The 23,146-nt window shown below is 42.6% G+C and overlaps 3 protein-coding genes across 4 annotated transcripts; 2 read left to right on the forward strand and 1 right to left on the reverse strand.

Moving 5' to 3' along the window:
* Nucleotides 1-1,164: 1,164 nt before the first annotated feature.
* On the reverse strand, nt 1,165-11,904 carry scaf1 (SR-related CTD-associated factor 1). 2 transcript variants are annotated; one of them, XM_058653623.1, is made up of 6 exons: nt 11,713-11,904; nt 5,555-9,050; nt 4,675-4,757; nt 3,875-4,159; nt 2,483-2,611; nt 1,165-1,982 (listed from the first exon to the last, which is right to left on the reverse strand). In XM_058653623.1, exons 2-6 carry the CDS (start codon nt 8,949-8,951, stop codon nt 1,821-1,823), a joined length of 4,056 nt encoding a protein of 1,351 aa, XP_058509606.1. In that variant the 5' UTR covers nt 8,952-9,050; nt 11,713-11,904; the 3' UTR covers nt 1,165-1,820. The 2 variants fall into 2 exon arrangements, with proteins under 2 accessions (XP_058509606.1, XP_058509608.1); XM_058653625.1 differs by lacking the exon at nt 11,713-11,904 and adding an exon at nt 11,447-11,540.
* A 2,775-nt stretch (nt 11,905-14,679) lies between these two features.
* Nucleotides 14,680-16,911, forward strand: LOC131476051 (tubulin beta-4B chain-like). Its single transcript, XM_058654518.1, has one exon. The coding sequence runs from the start codon at nt 14,927-14,929 to the stop codon at nt 16,262-16,264; it is 1,338 nt and encodes a 445-aa protein (XP_058510501.1). The 5' UTR covers nt 14,680-14,926; the 3' UTR covers nt 16,265-16,911.
* Nucleotides 16,912-18,003: 1,092 nt separating this feature from the next.
* LOC131476054 (tubulin beta-4B chain-like) lies at nt 18,004-20,407 on the forward strand. Its single transcript, XM_058654522.1, has one exon. It carries the CDS (start codon nt 18,156-18,158, stop codon nt 19,491-19,493), a length of 1,338 nt encoding a protein of 445 aa, XP_058510505.1. The 5' UTR covers nt 18,004-18,155; the 3' UTR covers nt 19,494-20,407.
* The last annotated feature ends 2,739 nt before the right edge of the window (nt 20,408-23,146 follow it).

Genomic DNA, 23,146 nt, shown 5'->3' on the forward strand with positions numbered 1-23,146 from the left:
ACTGCAGATCAAGAGGTCCCTAGTTGAACTCTGGGTGCCCCCTAATGTGTAAATGTACTTGAATTGTATTATTTCTATATCTTCATGTACCTGCTGTAACTTTCATCTTCAGCACCAATCCACATCTACTCCACCCCTCTCTCCACACTCGCCCAAACACCTCCCCAGGGATGACAGGGAGTACAGAGAACTGACACCGGTGCCAGCAGGACCACCTCCAGATCAACATGGGGGTGGTGGATTTCTGCAGGCAGAGGCGCCAAAAGCACCGTTTAGTTGTAAATATGATGTTATTTACCTTGTTTTCATTTGTTGCACATATTTAATCCTTATCTAATTTCTACATTGTTGTGATCGTATGCTGCTGTAACACTGGATTACCTTATTTTACCTGAGTTTGGATCAAAAAGTCCCTTAATAATCTTAACAGTGTGTTCTGTGTTACTGTCAACATGGGTGTAAGTGTACAGGTGCTGTGGATTAGTTGGTCGAGTTCCTGTCTAGTACACAGGAGGATCTCCTGTGTACTAGACAGGCTGGGTTCAATTTCCAGCATGGATGAAGCAGTACTGTGTGGTACAAGTATTAATAAACATAAAAAGTGTAGTCTACTAAATTTGGAAAGAGATTGACATTTTTTCCTGTAAATACAGTTTTTCCACTCTGTTTAACTTAATCTTAATTTATAAATATGGGCCCTGCTAACTCTTACCTCCTATTTGATACATATTAGAATTGTATTCTGGTCTTAATGATCTCTTCAGACCAAAGTAATCGCTTCACTGGCATTGAAAGTCACAGTTGAAAAAAATGTAATTAACCTCAGTGAAAGCCCACCTCCATATGATGGGCTTCTGTGGACAGTATATTAACCTTTATGACTAACATTATACTGTAAACAAATGTTCAATAAATCCTGTAAAACACCACATATTCATACAAAATTAGAAGTACATTGTCTATGGCTAAGATTCTACAGAGGAAGCACAGAGGTTTTATCAGGGCTGCTTCATCCATAACTCACTTTACAATCAATTCATCGATTGAATGTTTGTTTTTTTTACATTAAAATGTACTCGTTTCTTTATGTCATATGACAAAGCATTAAAAGTGAATAGTTTTGGTTTGTAGACAAAAACACTGATCAACATTTTGTGGAGAAAATAATTTTCAGCCCTAGATTTTATTACAAAATCAATGATAATGGTACGGATTGATAAAATAATGAATCAATCAAAGCACTCCTTTGTACTGGTTTTCAGGCAACATTTATATTGTGTTGGTCAAGTCATCGTACTTTCACATGCACACGTCACACGAGGCAGAATCCCAGAACTAACAGGTCAAGTGTCTGCGTGTTTGAAACATCATTCAGTTGTCCCAACTTCACCGTCCATGTCCAAGTCCAGCTTGCATACTGTCCACAGAGACTCAGAGACACAGTGCAGAGCCCATGTGTGTATTTGTGTGTAGATAGTGTCTTATGGTAATGTGTAAATATTACAACTCCACTCAGCTTGGACTTCAATATACATGAGGATGGGGAGGAAAATCTACCATAAACATCTAACTTTAAAAATAATCATGATATAAAAGAAAGAAAAAACCCAGCCCTGCCTCTCAGCCTGTGATGGACACAGTTGAAACTTATTTTACTGCAGGGACATTATTAGATCTGCTTCGTCAGCATTAACATGTAAGTGAGACATATTTACACTGCGATCAGACATAAGGAGAGAAGATTACCATAAGATAAAAGCAGAAAACAAGGTGGGCTATGAATGAAAGCAATAAAATGTCAGACAGAATCCTGCAGAAGTCTACGAAGCGAAGGAGTGCAGCATTCCTGACTCCCTCTCGCTCCTTTCTTCATCTTCCATCTTGCGTCCGTGTTTCCTGAAGTACTTATAGCGTTGGACGTAGAGTTTTACAAGGTTGCTGACTTTGACTGGGTTTATTTCTCCAGTGCGGCTGTGGCAGATCTGGACAAAGACACAGTGTCATTTATGTCAGACCTGACATTTAACAACATGCACGCACTGTTGGTTTTAAACGTTGACTCCATCTTTTTAACAATATAATAGAACATGATTGTTTATAGGGAGTGCGACATGTTGCTTTCTCTCACTCACACATGCAGTGAACAGACAGCAACATGGCTGCTGACCATCGAACACCCTCTCACCTGAACATATCAAAGGTTTTATGTGAAATGAAAAGTAATAAGTGTAAACGATCATGTAATACAGATCATGAACAGTAGATATTTCATTCACAGTGTATTATCACTGGAGTGCAGAGAAACAGAAATAATTATTTGATTTATACCATGATATAATTCAATATCAAATGATATAAAAGACTTTTCCCAGACACATAGCAACAGATGTGCTGACAGATACTGCTTAAACAATTCTTGTCTTAAACGTGACGAGAAGCAGTGATAGTAGCACTAGTAGTAACAGTGTGACCGAGGTTGTACCTTATGCACAGCTTTCCTGAGGATGTCTTTGTATTCATCCTTGTTGATGTCTTTGCGCTGATAATATGGTTTGATGGCGAGCTTCACCTCCTCCACTGCACGCTCCTGCGTGTGCAGTTTCTTCAGGTACTGCAGACACAGACGTGACAGATTAGCAATAACACATGTGCCTGTGAGCTCCATGATTCATGCCATACATGATTCTTTTCATCTGTCCATTGTTTTCTCAATGATTTTCTCCATTCATTAAGTATTTGTTTGGTCCACAAAATGATTCTGTTTATCGATTTATTTTTGTTAAATAAGGAGCAAAGAAACCGGAAAACATTCACATTTAAGAAGCTCAAAAAAATTAGAAAAAAAAAAACACTCAAACTGATTATTAAAAGAGTTGAAATGTATTATTTTATATTTGTAGCTTTTGGTTTAAGTTATGAGTGATAATCAATAGTAGGACATTGATATTAAAGATGATTTAAGAATGAATGTAGGAGAAACAGGAGCTTTTAAAATGTTTTCTATGATATGGACATTTATGTTGTGTTATATTTAGCTGCAAAAGGAGAAGCCGGTCCTTATAGAGACTGAGTTAACATTATTATTAGTAATGTCAGCTCAGAGTAAAGCCTTTCAGGGCACAGAATACAGCAGCTTTTTCATCAATTTTGCACCAAATTTCGTCACTTCTCATGATAAAAAGAACTTAATAAGTTAATCATGGTGAATTTCTATTATCATGATAATCGTGAACTGAGAAAAACATGAATACTTTAAAATCCTGTCAAGCTCACACTATACAGTCCTTGTGATTTATTTTGTAATGTGCTGGGGGGGGGGGGACCTGCAACTTTCTTCATGATCTTATTAAATAAATCATTTTTCTGACCAGTGAAAGTGCAGACAAAAGTTTCAGTTTCAGACGTTAAAAAACGACAGTAGCTCCGTGGTCCAGCGGGCCGGCAGCGTGTGAACGGGCAGGAAAGATAAGGGATCGAAAAACGCGCTGCACACAGATGCACTGTATGAAAGTGTAATTACGGTTAGCTTTAAGAGGTCATCCAGATTAGAAAAGTGTTGTAGCTTTATCCCGATTAACAGGTCACATATGGGCATGGTCATAAGCACTGTAATATAGAAGTATACAAATACTTTATCCACCATGAAACACAGGGAATTCAATCCAAATACCAAGTTTGCCTGGACATTCACTCATAATCAGTTCATATGGGATGTATCTAGTATGTGTGCACACATAATTCTATCATTTATGATTCTTTATGATAGAATCATTCTATGATTCTAACATATTCAATAAATCAACAGCAGATCTGACCTCTCTGACACATGCAGAAGCAGTGGGATATGCAGCATAAATGACTGATCCGGGTTTACCTTATCCGGGTCTTTGGTCTCAATGTCCCATCCTGTGTCACCAGAGCTTCCAGTCACTCCCGATAGGCCCACAGACATCATGGGGGGTGGAGTCTGCATCAAGGGGTGCAGGTGAGAAGGTGGGGTTTTGGTGCAGCCGACCAACGGGAGGGCGCTGTGGAGGATGAACTGTGTCGGGCTCAGCCCAGGGGGAGGAGGGACAGGGGGAGGAGGCGGGATCTGTGAGGAGGAGGCAGCTAAGGATGAAGGATCATGGGACTGGCTCTGATTGGCCTGTGAGAGGATCTTTGCGAGAGACATAAGACAGAGAAGACATTGTTAGAGCAGGTTTACTCATTCAAACATGGACTTCTGATCAAACCAACCAACCTATTTCAACCTACGTGAATTTCTGTGTTTTATAACGGAAACAGTACTTCCCCTAAACTTTTTCTTTTTCTTTTTTTAAATGAAGTTTAATTCAAATAAGAATACATAACAATATATACAATCACAAAGACGGAGTGAAGAAAGCCAGGGCAACTAAGGAAAGAATAGAAAACATGAAGAGAAAAGACCAAACAGGAAGAGGATGCCAGGTAAGAGAGAGGTGGGACTGTGACATCATTGCAGTGCTGGGCAGTATGACCAAATACAGGCGGTATACAATGAGAGGGCTTGTGTTATGGTCCCAAATCATTACAAAAACAAAATCAAAACAAATAGATGTGTACTATATCTACATCTAAAAGACAAAATTGGACAATAAACTCAATAAAATGCAACACACATATTGAGTCATTATAGAGACATTCACTCACCTGGTTAGTTGCTTGAATAAACTCTTGCGCTTTGGCTCTGCTGGTGATATTTGCTTCCTCCATTTTAAAAAGCAGAGCTGTCACTGAGCCAAAAAAAAGAAATACACTCATTATAGGAAAGCACATGAAAATATGCATGAAAATGCAACGATATTTAGGACATTTTCAATCGTTTTTAGAATAATTTAACAACCACATTGAACATAAAGTGTTTGCATGATTACCAACTCAAAATACAAGGTTTTGTTCGCTTGTTTATGCTTAGGCTGAAACGTGCTGGAAAACCCTGGCATTACAAAACAGCAGGAGGACAAAGCACCGCCCTGTCTGATGGTAGATGCATCTTAAAGGGATGCTTCAGTGTTTTTAAGTGTGCTTGTATGAGGTACTGACACCAGCTGCTGGGTGTTGCTGTTGTGGGGGGCCAGCCTGAGAAACCAGCAGTAAACTGGGGACACTGTGTCATTGTCTCTCAAATACACTTCAAAAAGTCTCAACTGATTTTGCATTTCGATTTTTACGGGATAGAAGTCCAACTCCTTTAAGTAATATTTTTGAGTTACTGAACTTTGGAATTGTATTTCTTTCACTAACGACAAAATATCCACATGAAACTAAACACACATGCCTGTATAATGTATTAAAAGGTAAGCTACAGTTGTTCGTTTGTGGTTCGTAGTTAACATACAAATAAAACAATTAGTGAAATGAGTACCATTGGACAAAATAAATCGTTTAAGAATCATAATCGTTGCCTTCAGAATCATGAGCAAATCAAATCCTGAGATACCTAAAGATTCCCAACCCGAGTTTGAATTATTAACCTTAAGATCACCATTTCATAACATGGCACGTTTGAACACGTGTTAAGCAAACTCACATGCTAGAACACCTCCAGTTGCACAGTCCACTCCAGCCTGCAGACTCCAGGGAAGAGCAGGTGCTGCTGGAGGTGGAGGAGGCTTACTGACAGATGACGAGGATACAGAAGAGGAAGGGTCCGATGAAGAAGGAGGCAGTGACAGAGAGGTGAGACCACAGCCTGCCGAGGAGGACGTGCAAGACGGTGAGAGCAGAGATTTGGGTGCATCATCTGGAGGAGGTGGTTTGACCGTGGATGTGGACAAGGCAATGCTGAGGCCAGTTCCCTGGGGGGTGGACATACTTGATGGACTGGATGTTGGGAGTGTGGGGCTGGTCTGAGACGGACAGTCCTCAGCTAGGAAAGAAGGGTCGGGAGTCTTACAGCTGCTGTCTACTGTCTGAGAGTCTGGCGAAGAATCCCTTGTGTCCCGCGGGGGAGGTATAGATGGTGGAGGGGTGTGTGGTGGAGAGGATGAGGGCGGGAGCACACTAGTGGAGGAGGAGGAGGAAGAGGAGGAAGAACAGGGTGCAGGAACAGCTTGGCCTGTATGTGGACTGACTGTCTTGCTCCCATCTCCAACAGGTGACTGAACCTCTGACGAGGCTCCACCCCAGCCCTCAGACATGACATTGGTCTGACTGCCATCTACAGTTGGTAACCCTGCGGCCCCTCCTTTTTCTCTCGTCTTCTTGGCCAGGCGACGGCGACGCTTAGTTGCCAGAGTTAAAGAGGGTGAGGAGGCTGAGGAAGACGTGGATGTAATGGAGCTTGGTTTTGTTTTTTTGGATTTCAACACTGTGGAACCGGACAATGAGGACGGTGGTGCAGCAAGGCTGCTTCGTTTCCCCATACTGGACAGATCTTTGTTACGCCCAGTCAGTGACAGTGGCTCTGAGCATGGTTTGAGGAACGGAGACCTGCTCTCATTGTCCCTGCAGAAAACGACTGCTATGGAGCCACCAACCACAGAGCCTCCAGAACCTCCCCCTGCACCTCCTGACCCTAGAAGGTCCATGCCAAGCTTTCCAGAGCCAACAGAAGCTCCTGTGGTGCTGCTCACACCCTCACGCACCAGCACTGACACTTTGGACTGAAGCTTCCCCTTACGACTGCTGCCGTTTTCTTTCTTGGACTTGCCGGAGCGATTTAAATCCTTTCTATTGCCTTTGTCCCGCTCTTTGTCCTTTCCCACTTTCTTGGCTCGCTTTGCCGAGGAAACACCAGAGGAGACAGAGGCAGATTCTGAAGTGACCATCAGTGAGGAGAGGCATTTGTTTTTGGCCGTGTTGGAACACGAATGGGATTCAGACTGGCCAATTTTCTTTAATGTGCGGGACTTCTTTTTTGGGTGATGCCTTCCAGATTTTGGGATGGTTTTCGATTTTGGGCTGGGAACAGGTGGTTCTGGGGGCAAGGCAGCAGGTGGTGTATCCTCCAAAGATGGATAGTCTGAGTCCAAAGCCTCACCATCCAAAGACAATACGTCAATGTCCAATTTGTCTGAATAACGGTCTGACTCATAGCCGTGATACATGGGAGGCGAGAGTGATCGTGACTGGCTGCGGCAACTTCCCCGCTCCTCTGCCTCTCTGGCTGAGTGCCATTTTCGCTTCTTCTTCCTCTTGTGGTGCTTATCAGAGTCCTGTGTGGGTCGGCAGGGGGAGGTTGGTGCGAGTCTTGGGGACCCAGGTACAGTGGTGGTGGTTGTGGTTGTGGTGACAGTGATGGTTCGCTTGATGGCAAAGAGGTCAGACCCATTGAGATCTTGGATAGATGGTGGGACAACAGGACGACCATCCCGCCGCCAATCCCTCTCATGCTGCCTATCTCTATCACATTCCCTGTTTTCCGTGCTTCTTTTAGACCTCTTTAAAATTACCCTCTCTCTGCTGCTTGAATTGCATTTTCCCTTCTCCCTCTCCTTTCTAGAGCTAGAACCTTGATCTCTTTCATCTCTTCTATGACTCTGCTCCCTCTCTCTCTCCCTGTCTCTTTCTCTTCCCCTCTCTCTATCTCTATGTCTATCCCTTTCTCTGTTTTTATCCCTGTCTTTCTCTCGATGCCTTTCTTCAGATAGGCTTGAAAAAGAGCGTCTTGTGTTTCCCCCTCTGCTTGAAGAGTTGCGAGATTGTGATGCATCGGGACTGCTATGACGTCTTTTCCTCCTCTTACGGCTGCTGCTCCTGCTGCTCCTCTTTCCCTTAACCTCTTTTCCCGTTGTGTGCTCTCGCTCCTTTTCTTTGCTCTTCTCACGAGCCTCCTCTTTTTCCTTTCTTCTCTTCTTTCTCCTTTCCTCCTTTTCGCCTGCCTTTCTGTCCTTGCTTTTTTGTTTGTCTTGGTCTTTGGAACTTTTGGACTTGTGGTTCTGGGTGCTTTTCTCTTCAGGAGGTGTGAGAGGAGGAGAGGTTGGAGAAGCTGAAGGATGAGAGGGAGGTGGTGGTTGCTGAGGAGAGAGCGAAGAAGAGGCAGGAAAGGACAGGTATCTTTCCTTTCTCTTGCTTACCAGCTTCCTTCTGAGATCCTCCACTCCCACCACAGGCTCATCCTCTGGTTCCTGGTCCACCTCCCAGCTGCCTTCGGCACACACAGACACAAAGCCATCCCCATCCAGCACCCGTAGGATTCGCTCTGGCTTTGAAGCAAAGAATGAGACAGTAGGAGAATTCAGAGGGAGGATTTCTCCAGTTGCTCTCTTATTGCTTCTATCTCGGTCAACAGCCCCCACTATCTCCCCCTCTTCTATCTCGGAGTGATCAGAATCAGCCCTGTCCCTCTGCTCTCCAGCCTTGGTGGTTCGACAACCCACTCCCCTGCCCAAAGAGAGCTGGGTTACCAGACAGGGACTTGGCAGATCATTCAAAGTGTCAGTGGAATCTGGAGGGTCTTCCTCTTTCTCCTCCTCATCTCTCTCACCCTCTCGTGTCACCCCCCTAACTTTGCCAAAGTCATCATCAATGTCTGATGCAGGAGAATTAGTAGGGTCAAAGGGGTCATATTTCTCTCCTTCTCCTTCCTCCCCCCTCAACCTTGCCTCCTTGTCTCCCTCAGTGGGATGGAAAGGATCATACATCTCCCTTTTCCTGCCCTCTTTTTCACAGTCTTGAATTGGCTGCACTGAAGTGTGAGGGCAGCAATTCGTACAGGTGGTGTTGGGTGTACAAGTGTGGAGAGATTGCACTGCCAGAGAGGCAGAAGTGGAGGAAACCTTGGCGACCTCTTTCCCCAGGATAAGGCCTTTTACATGGTTCTGATGAACTGATGAGCTGGCACATATAGAGGAGGAAGCAGACAAGGGTGACGGTGGACCAGATGATGGAGAAGACAAAGATACAGAAGGTGAACAGAGAGGAGGACTCCTGGTAGAGGGGGCAGCAGGCCTCCTTTTGAAGCCTGTTGGTGAACTTAAGTCCATGGGCCAGGGAAACTGGTGGTCCAGTATACTAACAGAGGGACCAGGTTGGAAGTGATGAACGAGGCCCACGTGGAGAAAAAAAAGAATCCAGGAACGAACCTAGTAGAAATGACAAGACATTCATCATACAATGAAAATCAACCTGGAATGTAAAGGAAACAAGCAGCCAATGGCATTATTTTATGAAAACATAAACTTAAGTGTCAGACACTCCTACATAACCAGACTGTCAGATCATCTGTCTGTAAGAAAGTGTCACTTACAGTACACTAACAGTATATATACATACATACTGTGAGATATATATATATATATATATATATATATATATATATATATACACATATATATACACACACATACATACATACATATATATATATATATACATACACATACATATATACGTACACACGCATACATTTTGCAATTCATTCTCTTCCTGTACATACTGTATTATGTATTACTATTCTTCATTTTTAATGAGGTGACTAAGGGTGTCATGATTGTAAATCAAATATTGATTTAATGTCTTTACACACACACCTGAATTTTACAAAGCACTTAAAACCCAAGTCTCACCTCTTCTACTGGATGTACTTAACGACACACTTATTAAGGGTCACCTACCACCAACTTATCAGGCAAATATCTCGTTTATACACAAAAAGGATAAGGACCTCCTGGTCTTATAGAACAGTGAGCCTACTGAATATAGATTACAAACAGATTTGCAAACATTAAGCCACGCGTTTGGAAGGAATCCTCCCAACTGTAATATCTCAAGATCAGACAGGCTTCATCAAGGAGAGGCAGCTATCTATACATTCATACTGTTAATAAATAATTCAAATTTGACAACAAGACCTGAGTGTGGTACATTGATATAATGGCCATCATTTGTTTGAAGTCATAACACCATGTAGACAATCGAATTGGTTATTAAAAAAATTATTAGTGACATAAAACCAAGGATCCTAGACTAAACGTGACAAGTCTAGAAATGGCAGAAAATAGACTTAGACTTAGACTTCCTTTTATTGTCATTGCACAGAGAACACAGCAGTGAAAACTGGCAACGAAATTACGTTGCTTGGCAAGCAGATAAAAAAAACAACACATAGCATTGACGAGGTAGATTATTGTGTACTGTGATTAGTAAAGGAATAAATAAGTGTTTTTGTATTATAAATATATATATAAAGTGCAACAAAACAACAAAAACAGGAATGAAACCTGTGAGCAGCAGAACAGATAGCAGTTAAGATGAATGAAAATCAAAATGAATCGAGGATTTGGAGAATTGTGACACCCCTAGAGGTGACAGTGTGAGGCAGCAGTAGACCAGCAGCTCTCACGTCAACACAATCTAAAAATGCCAACTTTCTCTATAGACTTAAGGGCGGGAGAGTGAGAAATTTTCAAACTTCAATTTCCAGCCAGAAGGAGCTGCCCTGAATGGCTGTAACAAGGGTTTTTCCCCCCTTACAGGCCGCCATGTTTTCAGTAGAGCCATCTTAGACTGGTTACTGACAATAAGTTAGTGTTTGATACAGTACTTCACATTAAAAACCTGAACTGTCACTTTAACCAAACAACAAGTCATGTTCATAGCTTAAAAAAAACATTACTGGGAAATGAATGGACATCACTGGCAGAACATGTATCAGTATTGTACTTCTCAGTGAAAGCTGAAGGAACTGTGTAATTGTTGTAAACTTCTTGTGCACAAGTGCACAACATGACTACACAACTTCTTGCATCATTTTAAATGATACAAGAAAGTCAATTTTGACCTTTAAAATTTGACTTGTCTTTGTTTATATTTTCTGCAAAACTATATACTTAATGTCACAATATCAACATGTTCCACATACACATAGCCTAATATATATACTTCAAGGAGATTTCATAAATGCAAAGGAGTAAAACACACTTTACTATATTAACTAATTGGGTAAATAAATGAGAAAACAATTGCTTTGAGAGTATGAGAAAATGCCATGATCAAATTTTAAGGCAGGCATATAATAAATAGAAAAAGTCATAACCCCTGGATTTTTGTGTCAATATAGGCTAGTCACTGTCCAGGACAACACCTGATTCTTAAGTACATCAAACGTAATACATTTCAATGCCTCCATTAGTGTTTTAATATAGCAATAATTATGAAAACATACATTTGTTATCTTGAAATTGCCACATTGATATGTAATACTGAACCTTTTTTAATACTATAGAAGTGTAAAAATGTCACGATAACGACTGTTGTTGGATTATTAGCCTATGATGGAGAGATGAGAGCAGACCTGACCTCACTGCTATCACCAGACATCGTTAGTGTCTCTCGTCTCTGTGGCGGCTATAAACAGACATGAACCGGGTCGTCATGTTTTCTGTTGTGCTGTATAATAGTAATAATAATAATTATTATTATTATTATTATAATGACCGGAGAGAAGAGAAGGAGCCTCAGTGCATTTGTTTCTACTCACTCTCAGCCGGTGTTATCATTGACGCGTTTATGCGTCTAGCGTCTCCTCGTCTGAAAAGCCTCGTTCCCCACTGTGAACCTCACATTATTTGTAACACGTTTACATCAATTAAATGGCATTCGACTTGTAAAACTACTTTGCACCATGTATAAGGATTTGTCAGTAGCAACCATTCGGCTAGCTAGCGAGCTAGCAGTTTAGCTGGTGTAGCTTAATGTAGCTAGTAGGCAGCAAAAAGCAGCAGTGGCTGTGTGCTAATGAGTTACCTTGAGACCTTTAGTAATCTGTAGTCAAAGTGTCCGCCCTGTATTTGCCGCTTTTTCAGTCCGAGACATTTAACGCACCGGTGCGACGCGGCGTTCAATTCTTTATTTGCCGTTTTCCAGGCGAAACAGCGGCAGCACCAGCCCCAGTCAATCAACCGCCGCCATCTTCCTTTCACTCACACCGGGCTACAAGGAATTCTGGGAAACGTCGTCTTGTTGCGTGACTGCGCCGCATGAATGACGCATTTCTGTATGCCTTAGGGTTAGGGTTAAGGTAACTACCAAACCACTGGGAGGACACGCGTGTTGTGTAGCACTTGAAAGGTAAATTCTTCACAAATTATATAAATAGGGCATTTTTTCCTATTTAAACCCGTAATATTGCTAGTATAATTTCCATAAATGTAGTCAAAATGTTTGTTGACTGACACATGATAGTTGAAAACATTATCTTTAGGGTTGAGGATTGGCATCACCAGTACTGTGACAGAAGGATATGTATGGTTTGGAGACTGTGGCACTGTCTTAAAAGGCAGTTTTCCACTATAGTCCGGCACGGCTCGATTCTACTCGGTTTGGTATCGTTTTCCATTACTATAGTACCTCCTCAACGTGGGTGGAGTTATCATACCACGGCTGCATCAGCTGTGCAAACTACTCACTAGTGACTTGTGAAGCAGTTTTTTCTGTCTAACCTACTGAATCATTACTCAACAAAAAGATTTGTTCACAGTATCACGCAGTACTTCCTGCATGACACAGTGACTGAACTGAAATGTGGAGGAAGGGGTGTGTGATGCGGCTTGCACTCGCCCCTTTCAGCAGTGCAGTCACTAAATACACCAGACCCCTCTGTTGAATGTTGACATTTTTGAGGTTTCATTGTATGTTGGAGATTAACACATGTTTTCAGACTCCATAAGTCTTTTTCACTGATTTACAGTTGTTTGGTTTCAGTCGGACGTCACGCTCATGACTTTTCTTCTAATGACGACACTCTCTGACCAGTCAGTGATTGTCTGTCAACGTCACATTTAGTATCAGCTCAGCTTGCTTCGAACCTCGCCAGAGCAGGTACTACAAAAAAGTACCATGTACTCTCACTAATAGAAAAGCAAAAAACTGGAAGCTGGAACTGTGTAGTGGAAAAGCACCATTAGACATTTGGGAATGACCAGGATGGACAGGTTTAGAAATGTTGAGAAGTTGAGATGGTTTGGTCAAGTGCAGACGAGGGATAGTAATGATACTGGACAAAGGATGTTGAAGATGGAGCTGCCAACAAAAGGAAAAAAGGGGAAAAATTATCATCACACACAGACAAACTGAAATGTGATGATCTGCAACCTTCTTTCTGTGAAGCAACAGAGCTAACCAGTATTTTAACCTAGTATTTTTTTAATACTAGCTTATTAATCAACCCCAAGCCCAAACCAGGATATTCATCTTTTGAAAGCCTTATTCTTAATCTTTCTCATCCTTGTTGGAAAACACTAAAAACAGCTCTGAAAGTAACAGTTTACCGTCCACCTGCACCTTATTCAGAGTTCCTATCGGAGTTCTCTGATGATAGTGATAGTCTTAGTTGTGCATTTAATTCACTGTTAGAATCAATTGGTTTTATTCAACACGTTAATAAACCAACTGCCTTAGTCACTCCCTTGATTTTGTTTTAATGTATGATAAACATTTTTCCCCAAAACCCTCTCCTTACGGATCTTTATTTACTCACATTCAATTGTACAATAATGAACTACAATAACATAAATAAGAAATACAGCTAGAGCCGGTGCCTGTCTGATAATAATATTAATAGATTCAAATATATTAAACCCCTTCTCAAAAAATGGACCCTTGACCCAGATATTTTAGCTAATTACCGACCTATATGTAATCTTCCCTTTGTTTCTAAAATCTTAGAAAAGGCAGTTGCTAATCAATGATGTGAATATTTGCACATTAATGGCCTGTTTGAAGATTTTCAGTCAGGTTTTAGATTAAACCATAGCACAGAAACAGCACTAGTTAAAGTTAGTAATGATCTTCTCTTGGCTTCAGATAATGGTCTAGTTTCTTTACTTGTCCTGTTAGATCTTAGTGCTGCATTTGACACCCTTGATCATAATATTCTACTGCAGAGATTGGAGCAGACCCTTGGTATCACAGGTGCTGCCCTCTGCTGGTTTAAATCATACTTATCTGATAGATTCCAGTTTGTTCATGTTAATGATAAAACCTCACTACAAACAACAGTAAATTGTGGAGTTCCACAAGGCTCAGTGCTTGGGCCTATACTTTTTACCTTATAAATGCTTCCTCTAGGGAACATTATTAGAAAGCACAACATACACTTTTCATTGTTATGACACACAGCTATATTTATCAATGAGGCTGGATGAAATAAATCAGGTTGTTCAACTCCAGGAATGAGACATTAAGTCCTGGATCACCTGTAACTTTCTACTTTTAAACTCAGAAAAAACTGAGGTCTTTATACTCGGCCCTAAACACCTCAGAGAAAAACTTTCTGATCACATTGTCACTTTAGATGATATCACCATGGCTTCCAGTTTCACTGTGAGGAACCTTGGAGTTACTTTTGACCAGGAAATGTCATTTGATTCACACATAAAACTCATTTCCAGAACAGCCTTCTTCCACCTGCGGAACATTATGAAAATTAGAAACATTCTGTCCTTACAGGATGCTGGAAAACTAGTTTCAGCTTCTGTTAAATCTAGATTAGATTACTGTAACTCCTTATTATCAGGATGTTCCAACACATCTGTTATAACCATTCAGTTCATTCAAAATGCTGCAACACAAAGAGAGACCATATAACTCCAGAAGCTTAAATACTAAAAAAGGAATATGACATCATGTCCTTTAAGGTAACATGAAAGCGCATGGTGTCATATTCCTTGATGACATCAGAGGTTACAGATGCTAAGAGGCAGAAGAGTAACTTTGAACTGTTATTAAGAACTTAGAATTGTGGAGGGAAGTATTACACTTCTCAGGATATAGCCTGCCAAAAATGATTAGAAGTAGAAACAACAAATGTTAGGTAAACTATTCTAGGGACGGAATAATAATATGACAAGCAGGTCTGAACTGTGATAAATTATTAGATGAAAACTATCAGAAGGATTCTGCCCTCTCAGTTGCTCTGAAACTCAGTATTCAATTGTTCAAGACTCAAATTTCGATCACAATGAGGGAAATCGTACACCTGCAGGCAGGCCAGTGTGGCAACCAAATTGGAGCCAAGTTCTGGGAGGTGATAAGTGACGAACATGGCATTGACCCCTCTGGGACATACCACGGGGACAACGATCTGCAACTTGAGCGAATAAATGTGTACTTCAACGAGGCAGCAGGTGGGAAGTATGTTCCTCGTGCAGTGCTTTTTGACTTGGAGCCAGGGACGATGGACTCTGTGAGGTCTGGTCCATTTGGCCAGATCTTTAGACCAGACAGTTTCGTCTTTGGCCAGACCGGAGCAGGTAACAACTGGGCTAGAGGTCACTACACAGAGGGAGCTGAGCTGGTGGACTCTGTCTTGGATGTGGTGAGGAAGGAGTCAGAGAACTGCGACTGCCTCCAGGGCTTCCAGCTCACACACTCGCTGGGCGGAGGCACTGGCTCTGGCATGGGCACACTGCTCATCAGCAAAATCCGAGAGGAGTATCCAGATCGCATCATGAACACTTTCAGTGTGGTTCCTTCACCCAAGGTCTCAGACACAGTAGTGGAACCTTACAACGCCACCCTGTCTGTCCACCAACTGGTCGAGAACACAGATGAGACCTTCTGCATTGATAATGAGGCCCTGTATGACATCTGCTTCCGCACACTCAAGCTCACCACACCCTGCTACAGTGACCTCAATCATCTTGTCTCAAGCACCATGAGTGGTGTGACCACCTGCCTGCGCTTCCCTGGACAGCTCAATGCTGATCTGAGGAAACTGGCCGTTAACATGGTTCCCTTCCCCAGACTGCACTTCTTCATGCCAGGCTTTGCCCCCCTGACCAGTCGGGGCAGCCAGCAGTACAGAGCATTGACAGTGCCTGAACTCACTCAGCAGATGTTCGATGCCAAGAATATGATGGCTGCTTGTGACCCACGTCATGGGCGCTACCTCACAGTAGCAGCCATCTTCAGAGGCCGTCTTTCCATGAAGGAGGTGGACGAACAGATGTTGAACATTCAGAACAAGAACAGCAGCTACTTTGTGGAGTGGATCCCCAACAACGTTAAGACGGCAGTCTGTGACATCCCTCCCCGTGGCCTCAAAATGTCCGCCACCTTCATTGGCAACAGCACAGCCATTCAAGAACTGTTCAGACGCATCTCAGAGCAGTTCACCGCCATGTTCCGCCGCAAGGCCTTCCTCCACTGGTACACAGGCGAGGGTATGGATGAGATGGAGTTCACTGAGGCTGAGAGCAACATGAACGACCTGATTTCTGAGTACCAGCAGTACCAGGACGCCACTGCCGAGGAAGAGGGCGAGTTTGATGAGGAAGGGGAAGAGGATATGGATTAAACCCCTATCGCGACCCAATCTTACAATGCAAGAGTGAATGATAAGTTGTACAATTAAGACCACAGAGAAGGATCATGAATGTCGAGAAGAAGGACATGAGGACAGTGGGTGTAACACAAGAAGATAAAAGGGATAGGGCAAGATGGGGGCAGATGATCTGCTGGAGCAACCCCTAAAGGGAGAGGCTGAAAGAAGAATAAAATGATTATACTGATACATCATAATGCACAGTTAGATAATATATTCAAAGCTGTAGTGTGTAACCTTTAAATACAAATCTGTTACATTCAAACCATAAACACAGGTTCACACAATGCTGATTTAGCCTATTAGTTCCACACATTTCAATTTGTTTCTTAATATAACAGTGTTTTGATTTTGTATGTGTGGCAACATTCCTGCGCTGCACAAATAAGGATGAATTTTATGTTATAATCAGTAAAGGAATGATGAATTACACAGCATAATTAAACAAAAGTGTTTCCTGTACTTTCATTAGCTTTTATCAATGCAAATGTGAACGGTGCGTCAACTTGAATAATATATACACTGTATTTGTGAAAACCAGGAAAAGTAATAAAAAGGTGTGTGCTTTTAGCAGCATTCACAAACACTTGGGTATCATCTTAGCAAATAAAACCGCTTAAACAAAATGTCTCATGATTTCTTAATTGAAGGGCATACATTTGCGCAGTAAAAGGTCTATCAGTCTAGCAGCTGTCATATCAAACTGTTCTCTTTAAACTAGATTGATGGATGGATGGATGATGGATTGATGTTGGATGGATCCTGTCAAGAAAGTTGAGCTCAGTCACCACTTGATTGAGTTTAAGGAAATTTAATTACTTTTAAGTGGCTGAAGAAGTATAGTACAAAAAGCATTAGAGTATAGCAAATGTAGACCCAACTCTGAAAGCTTAATGTAAATGAAACAATGTTTGTTTGTAAGATGTGCTCTCTGTTGTCAGTAGGTGGCACAATGACTGACTTAACAGGTTATCAATGAGGACTGATTGGCCTTAAAGAGAAGACATACTGTTGGCCACTACCATGGTCGCCAAATAAGCCGCATACAGATCAAAGGAAGGTGAGGGTGGCGTCTGTCTGGGCAGAAGCCTGTTGTATGTTGTATGACTGGTGGGAACACAAAATATGAAATTGTTTTCTTTTTCTATAATACCTGCAAGATTCATTGGAACACCCTAAAACGTGTGCAGATTGCAACATCACAAGGCTCTTAAAAGTGCTCCAGTCAGTGCTTGGACCCTGAAAAAGACCTGAAGATGGCTGGAAGCAAGATCGCAGAGAACAAAATGGTGGCACTAAATATGAAAGGTGTTTTTCTTTCTTTAGGATTTTTTGGTGTTGGAATTTGGAATGTTGCATACCTGCAGCAGTGGAAAGTGTGGGTGATACTTTTGTCAAAAACACTCTTTAGCTGATCCAAAAGTGGCTTGGTGAGAACACTGGTCCTCACAATAATACAATAATGATACACTTTAAATTTTTCAAAGATATTTGTTATTTTAAAACTGCATACATGTTTCTACATGTGTTCTAACAAAGTGATTGAGAAATTATTATACTGAATAATTATTACCGCATTGCTACAACACAACTACAGTGGCCTTTGACATTTGCACTGTAACATACATCAATGGAAAGGATCTTCATTGTAATCAACTACATCTACTTCAGATAAAAGGCACTGGCTTAACTTCAAAGGAATGTGTCATCATGTCCTTCAAGGTAACACTGATGCTATGAAACACCAAGATCAAATTATTAGAACAGTTAAGAAAACGTGTCTACTTTTCAGTGTGAAAACTGTGAAAAGTTGGTCTTTCTAAGCGCGAGACTGTCAAATTTTGATGGTCAAATTTTGATCACAATGAGGGAAATCGTACACCTGCAGGCAGGCCAGTGTGGCAACCAAATTGGAGCTAAGTTCTGGGAGGTAATAAGTGACGAACATGGCATTGACCCCTCTGGGACATACCACGGGGACAACGATCTGCAACTTGAGCGAATAAATGTGTACTTCAACGAGGCAGCAGGTGGGAAGTATGTTCCTCGTGCAGTGCTTTTTGACTTGGAGCCAGGGACGATGGACTCTGTGAGGTCCGGTCCATTTGGCCAGATCTTTAGACCAGACAGTTTCGTCTTTGGCCAGACTGGAGCAGGTAACAACTGGGCTAGAGGTCACTACACAGAGGGAGCTGAGCTGGTGGACTCTGTCTTGGATGTGGTGAGGAAGGAGTCAGAGAACTGCGACTGCCTCCAGGGCTTCCAGCTCACACACTCGCTGGGCGGAGGCACTGGCTCTGGCATGGGCACACTGCTCATCAGCAAAATCCGAGAGGAGTATCCAGATCGCATCATGAACACTTTCAGTGTGGTTCCTTCACCCAAGGTCTCAGACACAGTAGTGGAGCCTTACAATGCCACCCTGTCTGTCCACCAACTGGTCGAGAACACAGATGAGACCTTCTGCATTGATAATGAGGCCCTGTATGACATCTGCTTCCGCACACTCAAGCTCACCACACCCTGCTACAGTGACCTCAATCATCTTGTCTCAAGCACCATGAGTGGTGTGACCACCTGCCTGCGCTTCCCTGGACAGCTCAATGCTGATCTGAGGAAACTGGCCGTTAACATGGTTCCCTTCCCCAGACTGCACTTCTTCATGCCAGGCTTTGCCCCCCTGACCAGTCGGGGCAGCCAGCAGTACAGAGCATTGACAGTGCCTGAACTCACTCAGCAGATGTTTGATGCCAAGAATATGATGGCTGCTTGTGACCCACGTCATGGGCGCTACCTCACAGTAGCAGCCATCTTCAGAGGCCGTCTTTCCATGAAGGAGGTGGACGAACAGATGTTGAACGTGCAGAACAAGAACAGCAGCTACTTTGTGGAGTGGATCCCCAACAACGTTAAGACGGCGGTCTGTGACATCCCTCCCCGTGGCCTCAAAATGTCCGCCACCTTCATTGGCAACAGCACAGCCATTCAAGAACTGTTCAGACGCATCTCAGAGCAGTTCACCGCCATGTTCCGCCGCAAGGCCTTCCTCCACTGGTACACAGGCGAGGGTATGGATGAGATGGAGTTCACTGAGGCTGAGAGCAACATGAACGACCTGATTTCTGAGTACCAGCAGTACCAGGACGCAACTGCTGAGGAAGAGGGCGAGTTTGATGAGGAAGGTGAAGAGGAGATGGATTAAACCCTATCACAACCCGTTCTTACAATGCAAGAGTGAATGATTAGTGGTTTTAAATAAAACATTTTGACAATTAAAATTCAATGGCCCAAAACTTCCACTTAAAGTTGTTAACGTTATCGTTAACATTATCAGATTAAGAAATTATGTTTCAGTTTGCAACATTGCAGATGCCAACTGGAGTGAAACAAAAAAAGAGGTCCTGCCATGATACTAGCCACTGACAAGGCTACACTTTGATGATGAAACAATATTGAAAGAATATAAAATAATTTTTTTTTTGCATTTCAATTAACTAAAACTACATTAATGTGGAGGACAAAGCAAATTAATTAGAAAAATATAAAGTTGTAGTGCCTAACTTATACATACAATATACTTGAAAACTACAGTAAACAAAGGTCTTCTACATTCAAACTTCACACAACACTGATTTAGCCAATTAGTTCAAAACAACTCTCTGTGTTTCTCATTATAGCTGTGTTTTGTTTTTGTGTGTGGTGACATTCCCGCACTGGACAAACAGATGAATTTTAGGTCACACCTGATGGAGGGAAAAGTGACGCTAGTAATGTTTTGGTGATAGAAGTTACACACTGGAGCATTCATGATCCATAATTCCATAAACATACAGTATTTACTGCCGTTATCTTTTATCAATACGAATGTAAGCAATGTATTTTCACATATCTGCAGCATTCACAAATAAAAACTTCTCCATGTTCTGTTTGGGCTAAATAAATATCCCTGCGTAGCAAATGAATAACCAAGTCGTAAAAGAAATAAAACATCGCTTCAACAACAAAGTCTCATGTGGTGTTCATTAAAGAGCATAGAACTCTTTCCTCGGGGTGAGCGAGCAGTCTTTCAACCAGAAGGTTATGGGTTCTGGTTAGTGCCGCTAGTCTACATGCCAATTTGACCTTAGGCAAGAAAATTAACCCCACGTTGGTCCTGGTGGCTGTGAGTGGGTATGAAAGATGTGCTGCACATAGAGAAAGTGTATGTGAAGAAGTGGTTATCAAAACTAGAAAAGTGTTACATAAATACAGACCATACTGAGCTGGACAGCAGAACTGTCACAGACAGACAGACTTTATTGATCCCAAAACTGGGACATTTTTATGCCAATTCTAAAAAATATCATTCACACATTAGTAAGAGATTTTGAAAACAATTGTTTCTCCAATGTATTGTGATGCAGACAGACCAATGCATACATAGCTCAGTGTGTCCTCTACCATAGTCCTGCATGGCACACAGTAGGTCTGGTCCCGATGGATGACCTGCTCCACAGCTTCTCTCAGCCTGGCAGCCAAAGCCTTGGACAGAATTTTGTAATCATTACAGAGTAAAGACAGAGGGCGCCAGAGTTTGGTATCTTGCAGGTTACCTTTTTTTTGACAGCCCTGCGGCAGGACAGTGACAGAGAACCTGAGGCCAAACTTTTATCAGAATAATCTCAAAAATCCGGTGCTAAGATATCCAAGAAAACTTTGTAAAACTCCACATCGATGCAAGGCACCGCCCCTGCATACTCTGCAGAGCGGTGTGTAGCTCCAGCATGTGCAATGGCCTGTCGAGTTTTGCATTGGTCTCCTCAGAGACCTAAGGTAGTTCACCACAGAACCCCTCAAACAGTGCCTCGCCTCCCTTAAGCTCACTGCTTGAAAGGGAGGAATAAAAATCCACAGCTCGCCTTCTGATTCGGCCAGGCTCAGTGAGTTCTTGCCCTGTGTCTAAAAGCAGAGAATGGATTACTTCTTTCTGCTCATGCTTTTACTCCAGGCTGAAGAAAAAGATAGAGGGAGCAGCCATCGCTGTGATGTTCTGGACCTGGGACCAGACCAGTGCACTTTGTACTTGCAGGTGTCTAGCAGGTTGGCCAAAGACAATTTTTTGGATTTGAGGACTTCAATATATCCTTCATTTCCTGTGGGATCACTCAATGTTTCAACAATATCGCCAAGTCTTTGATAGATTGATAGGTGTCTCATGTCACATTGAATGTATGCTGTTGACACAAGTGTTTGATTTCAGTTTTGCCATGTGTAAGACATGTAAAATCACATTCTATCTGTCTAAAAGCAGTCCAAAAATAAATAAGAGCCTCTCTAAAAGCTTTATCAAGTGTTAAATCTGAGTGTAAATGCCAGTATGTACTTTTAGGTGAAAAATTCTTAGTAAAAACATGACATAAAACCAAATAACGATCAGTAAAACCAGCTGATATAATTGTACAAGACTTAAAAACATTAAAAAGGTGTTTAAAATAATAAAACAAATGTCAAGTCTGGCTAAGGAGATCCTATTCTCTCTCAGATGGGGCCATGTATACTGTCTGGACTCTGTGTGCATCCTTCTCCACACATCCACATGCCCCTGAGAATAGACCAGCTGTTTCAGAGTGAGTTGGGAGGCTGGATGAGGATCACCCAAGATAAAAAAATCCAATTCCAAAGCAATTCTGTCTGTCGTAAACTGTTTTAAAAAGCACATTCAAATTCTCAAAGTGTGCTTTGGCTAAAAGACACCTCCCCTCTCTATAACATGCTCGACCTCCAGGAGTGAAAGTTCTGGAAAACAGGAAGACCACTCCACCACTGAGTGTGGTGTTGTGACTTAAGACTAGCTGGCCTTGACGTCTACCTCGAAGGTCACATCACTGATGTTCAGCTCCTACTTGAGGTTCTAAGAGATTGCAGGATATACCCACACTAAAAGCCCTGGATCAACTGTGAAGTTCGGTCCATGCTACGTGCACGCTCCGCTGCATTTGCCTCAGGCAGCGCTGAGGACTACAAAAAGGCCAGATATGACCTGCGTAGTGTTACGCTCCCGAATGAGAGCGGTTTGACTATGTAGAGGACCCGAAAATGCAGCGGAGACAGATCACGGTTTTAACAGGGTTTTTATTGCCGATGCAGCTGTGCCGGGAAATGGTGAGAGCCCAGGGTGAGAGACAGTGAGTGGGGGGATACTGGCAGGAGCAGACTCACGATGGAGAATCGAGACAGGGGAGGTTCCAACGGCCGAGATGTGTCGTGGGGAATCCGGAGCTCTCGGGGAAGCAGGAGGTGTGGCGACCTGAAGCAGAACAACACTGGTTGTGAGAATTCCGGGAGTCAGAGTTTCAAAGATTACAGCAGAAGTCATGGACGTTACCACTAGAAGAGCAAAAAACAATCTGACGCTGGTGACTGAGACAGCAAAGGCTTAAGAAGGCTCCTGATTGCTCATCAGGAGCAGGTGAGGATGAGCTGCCGCAGGTGTTGCTGATCACCAGCGTCATCAGTGGAAGTGGGTCAGCCACGCCTCCTGCAGAGAGGGGAGAGAGGGAGCAGCACGGAGGAAAATAACAAATAAGGATAATAGTGATGGAGGAGAGTGGGATCGTGACACGTAGGTCCATCAGAGATGCCAAGAAGCAATACAGACTGAAGCTGGAGGGTTTCTACTCCACCACAGATTCCCGTCGCATGTGGCAAGGACTGCAGCACATCACTGACTACCAGCAGGGGAACAGATGGGCCACAACCAGCCAGCCCTCACTACCAGATGAGCTAAATGAGTTCTATGCCCGCTTCGAGGCCCTCAACACCAACCAACAGAGAGGACCACTGACCACGGAGCGTGCACAAGACTCACCACTCACC

Source organism: Solea solea, chromosome 16, assembly GCF_958295425.1.
Source record: "Solea solea chromosome 16, fSolSol10.1, whole genome shotgun sequence".
Taxonomy (NCBI): domain Eukaryota; kingdom Metazoa; phylum Chordata; class Actinopteri; order Pleuronectiformes; family Soleidae; genus Solea; species Solea solea.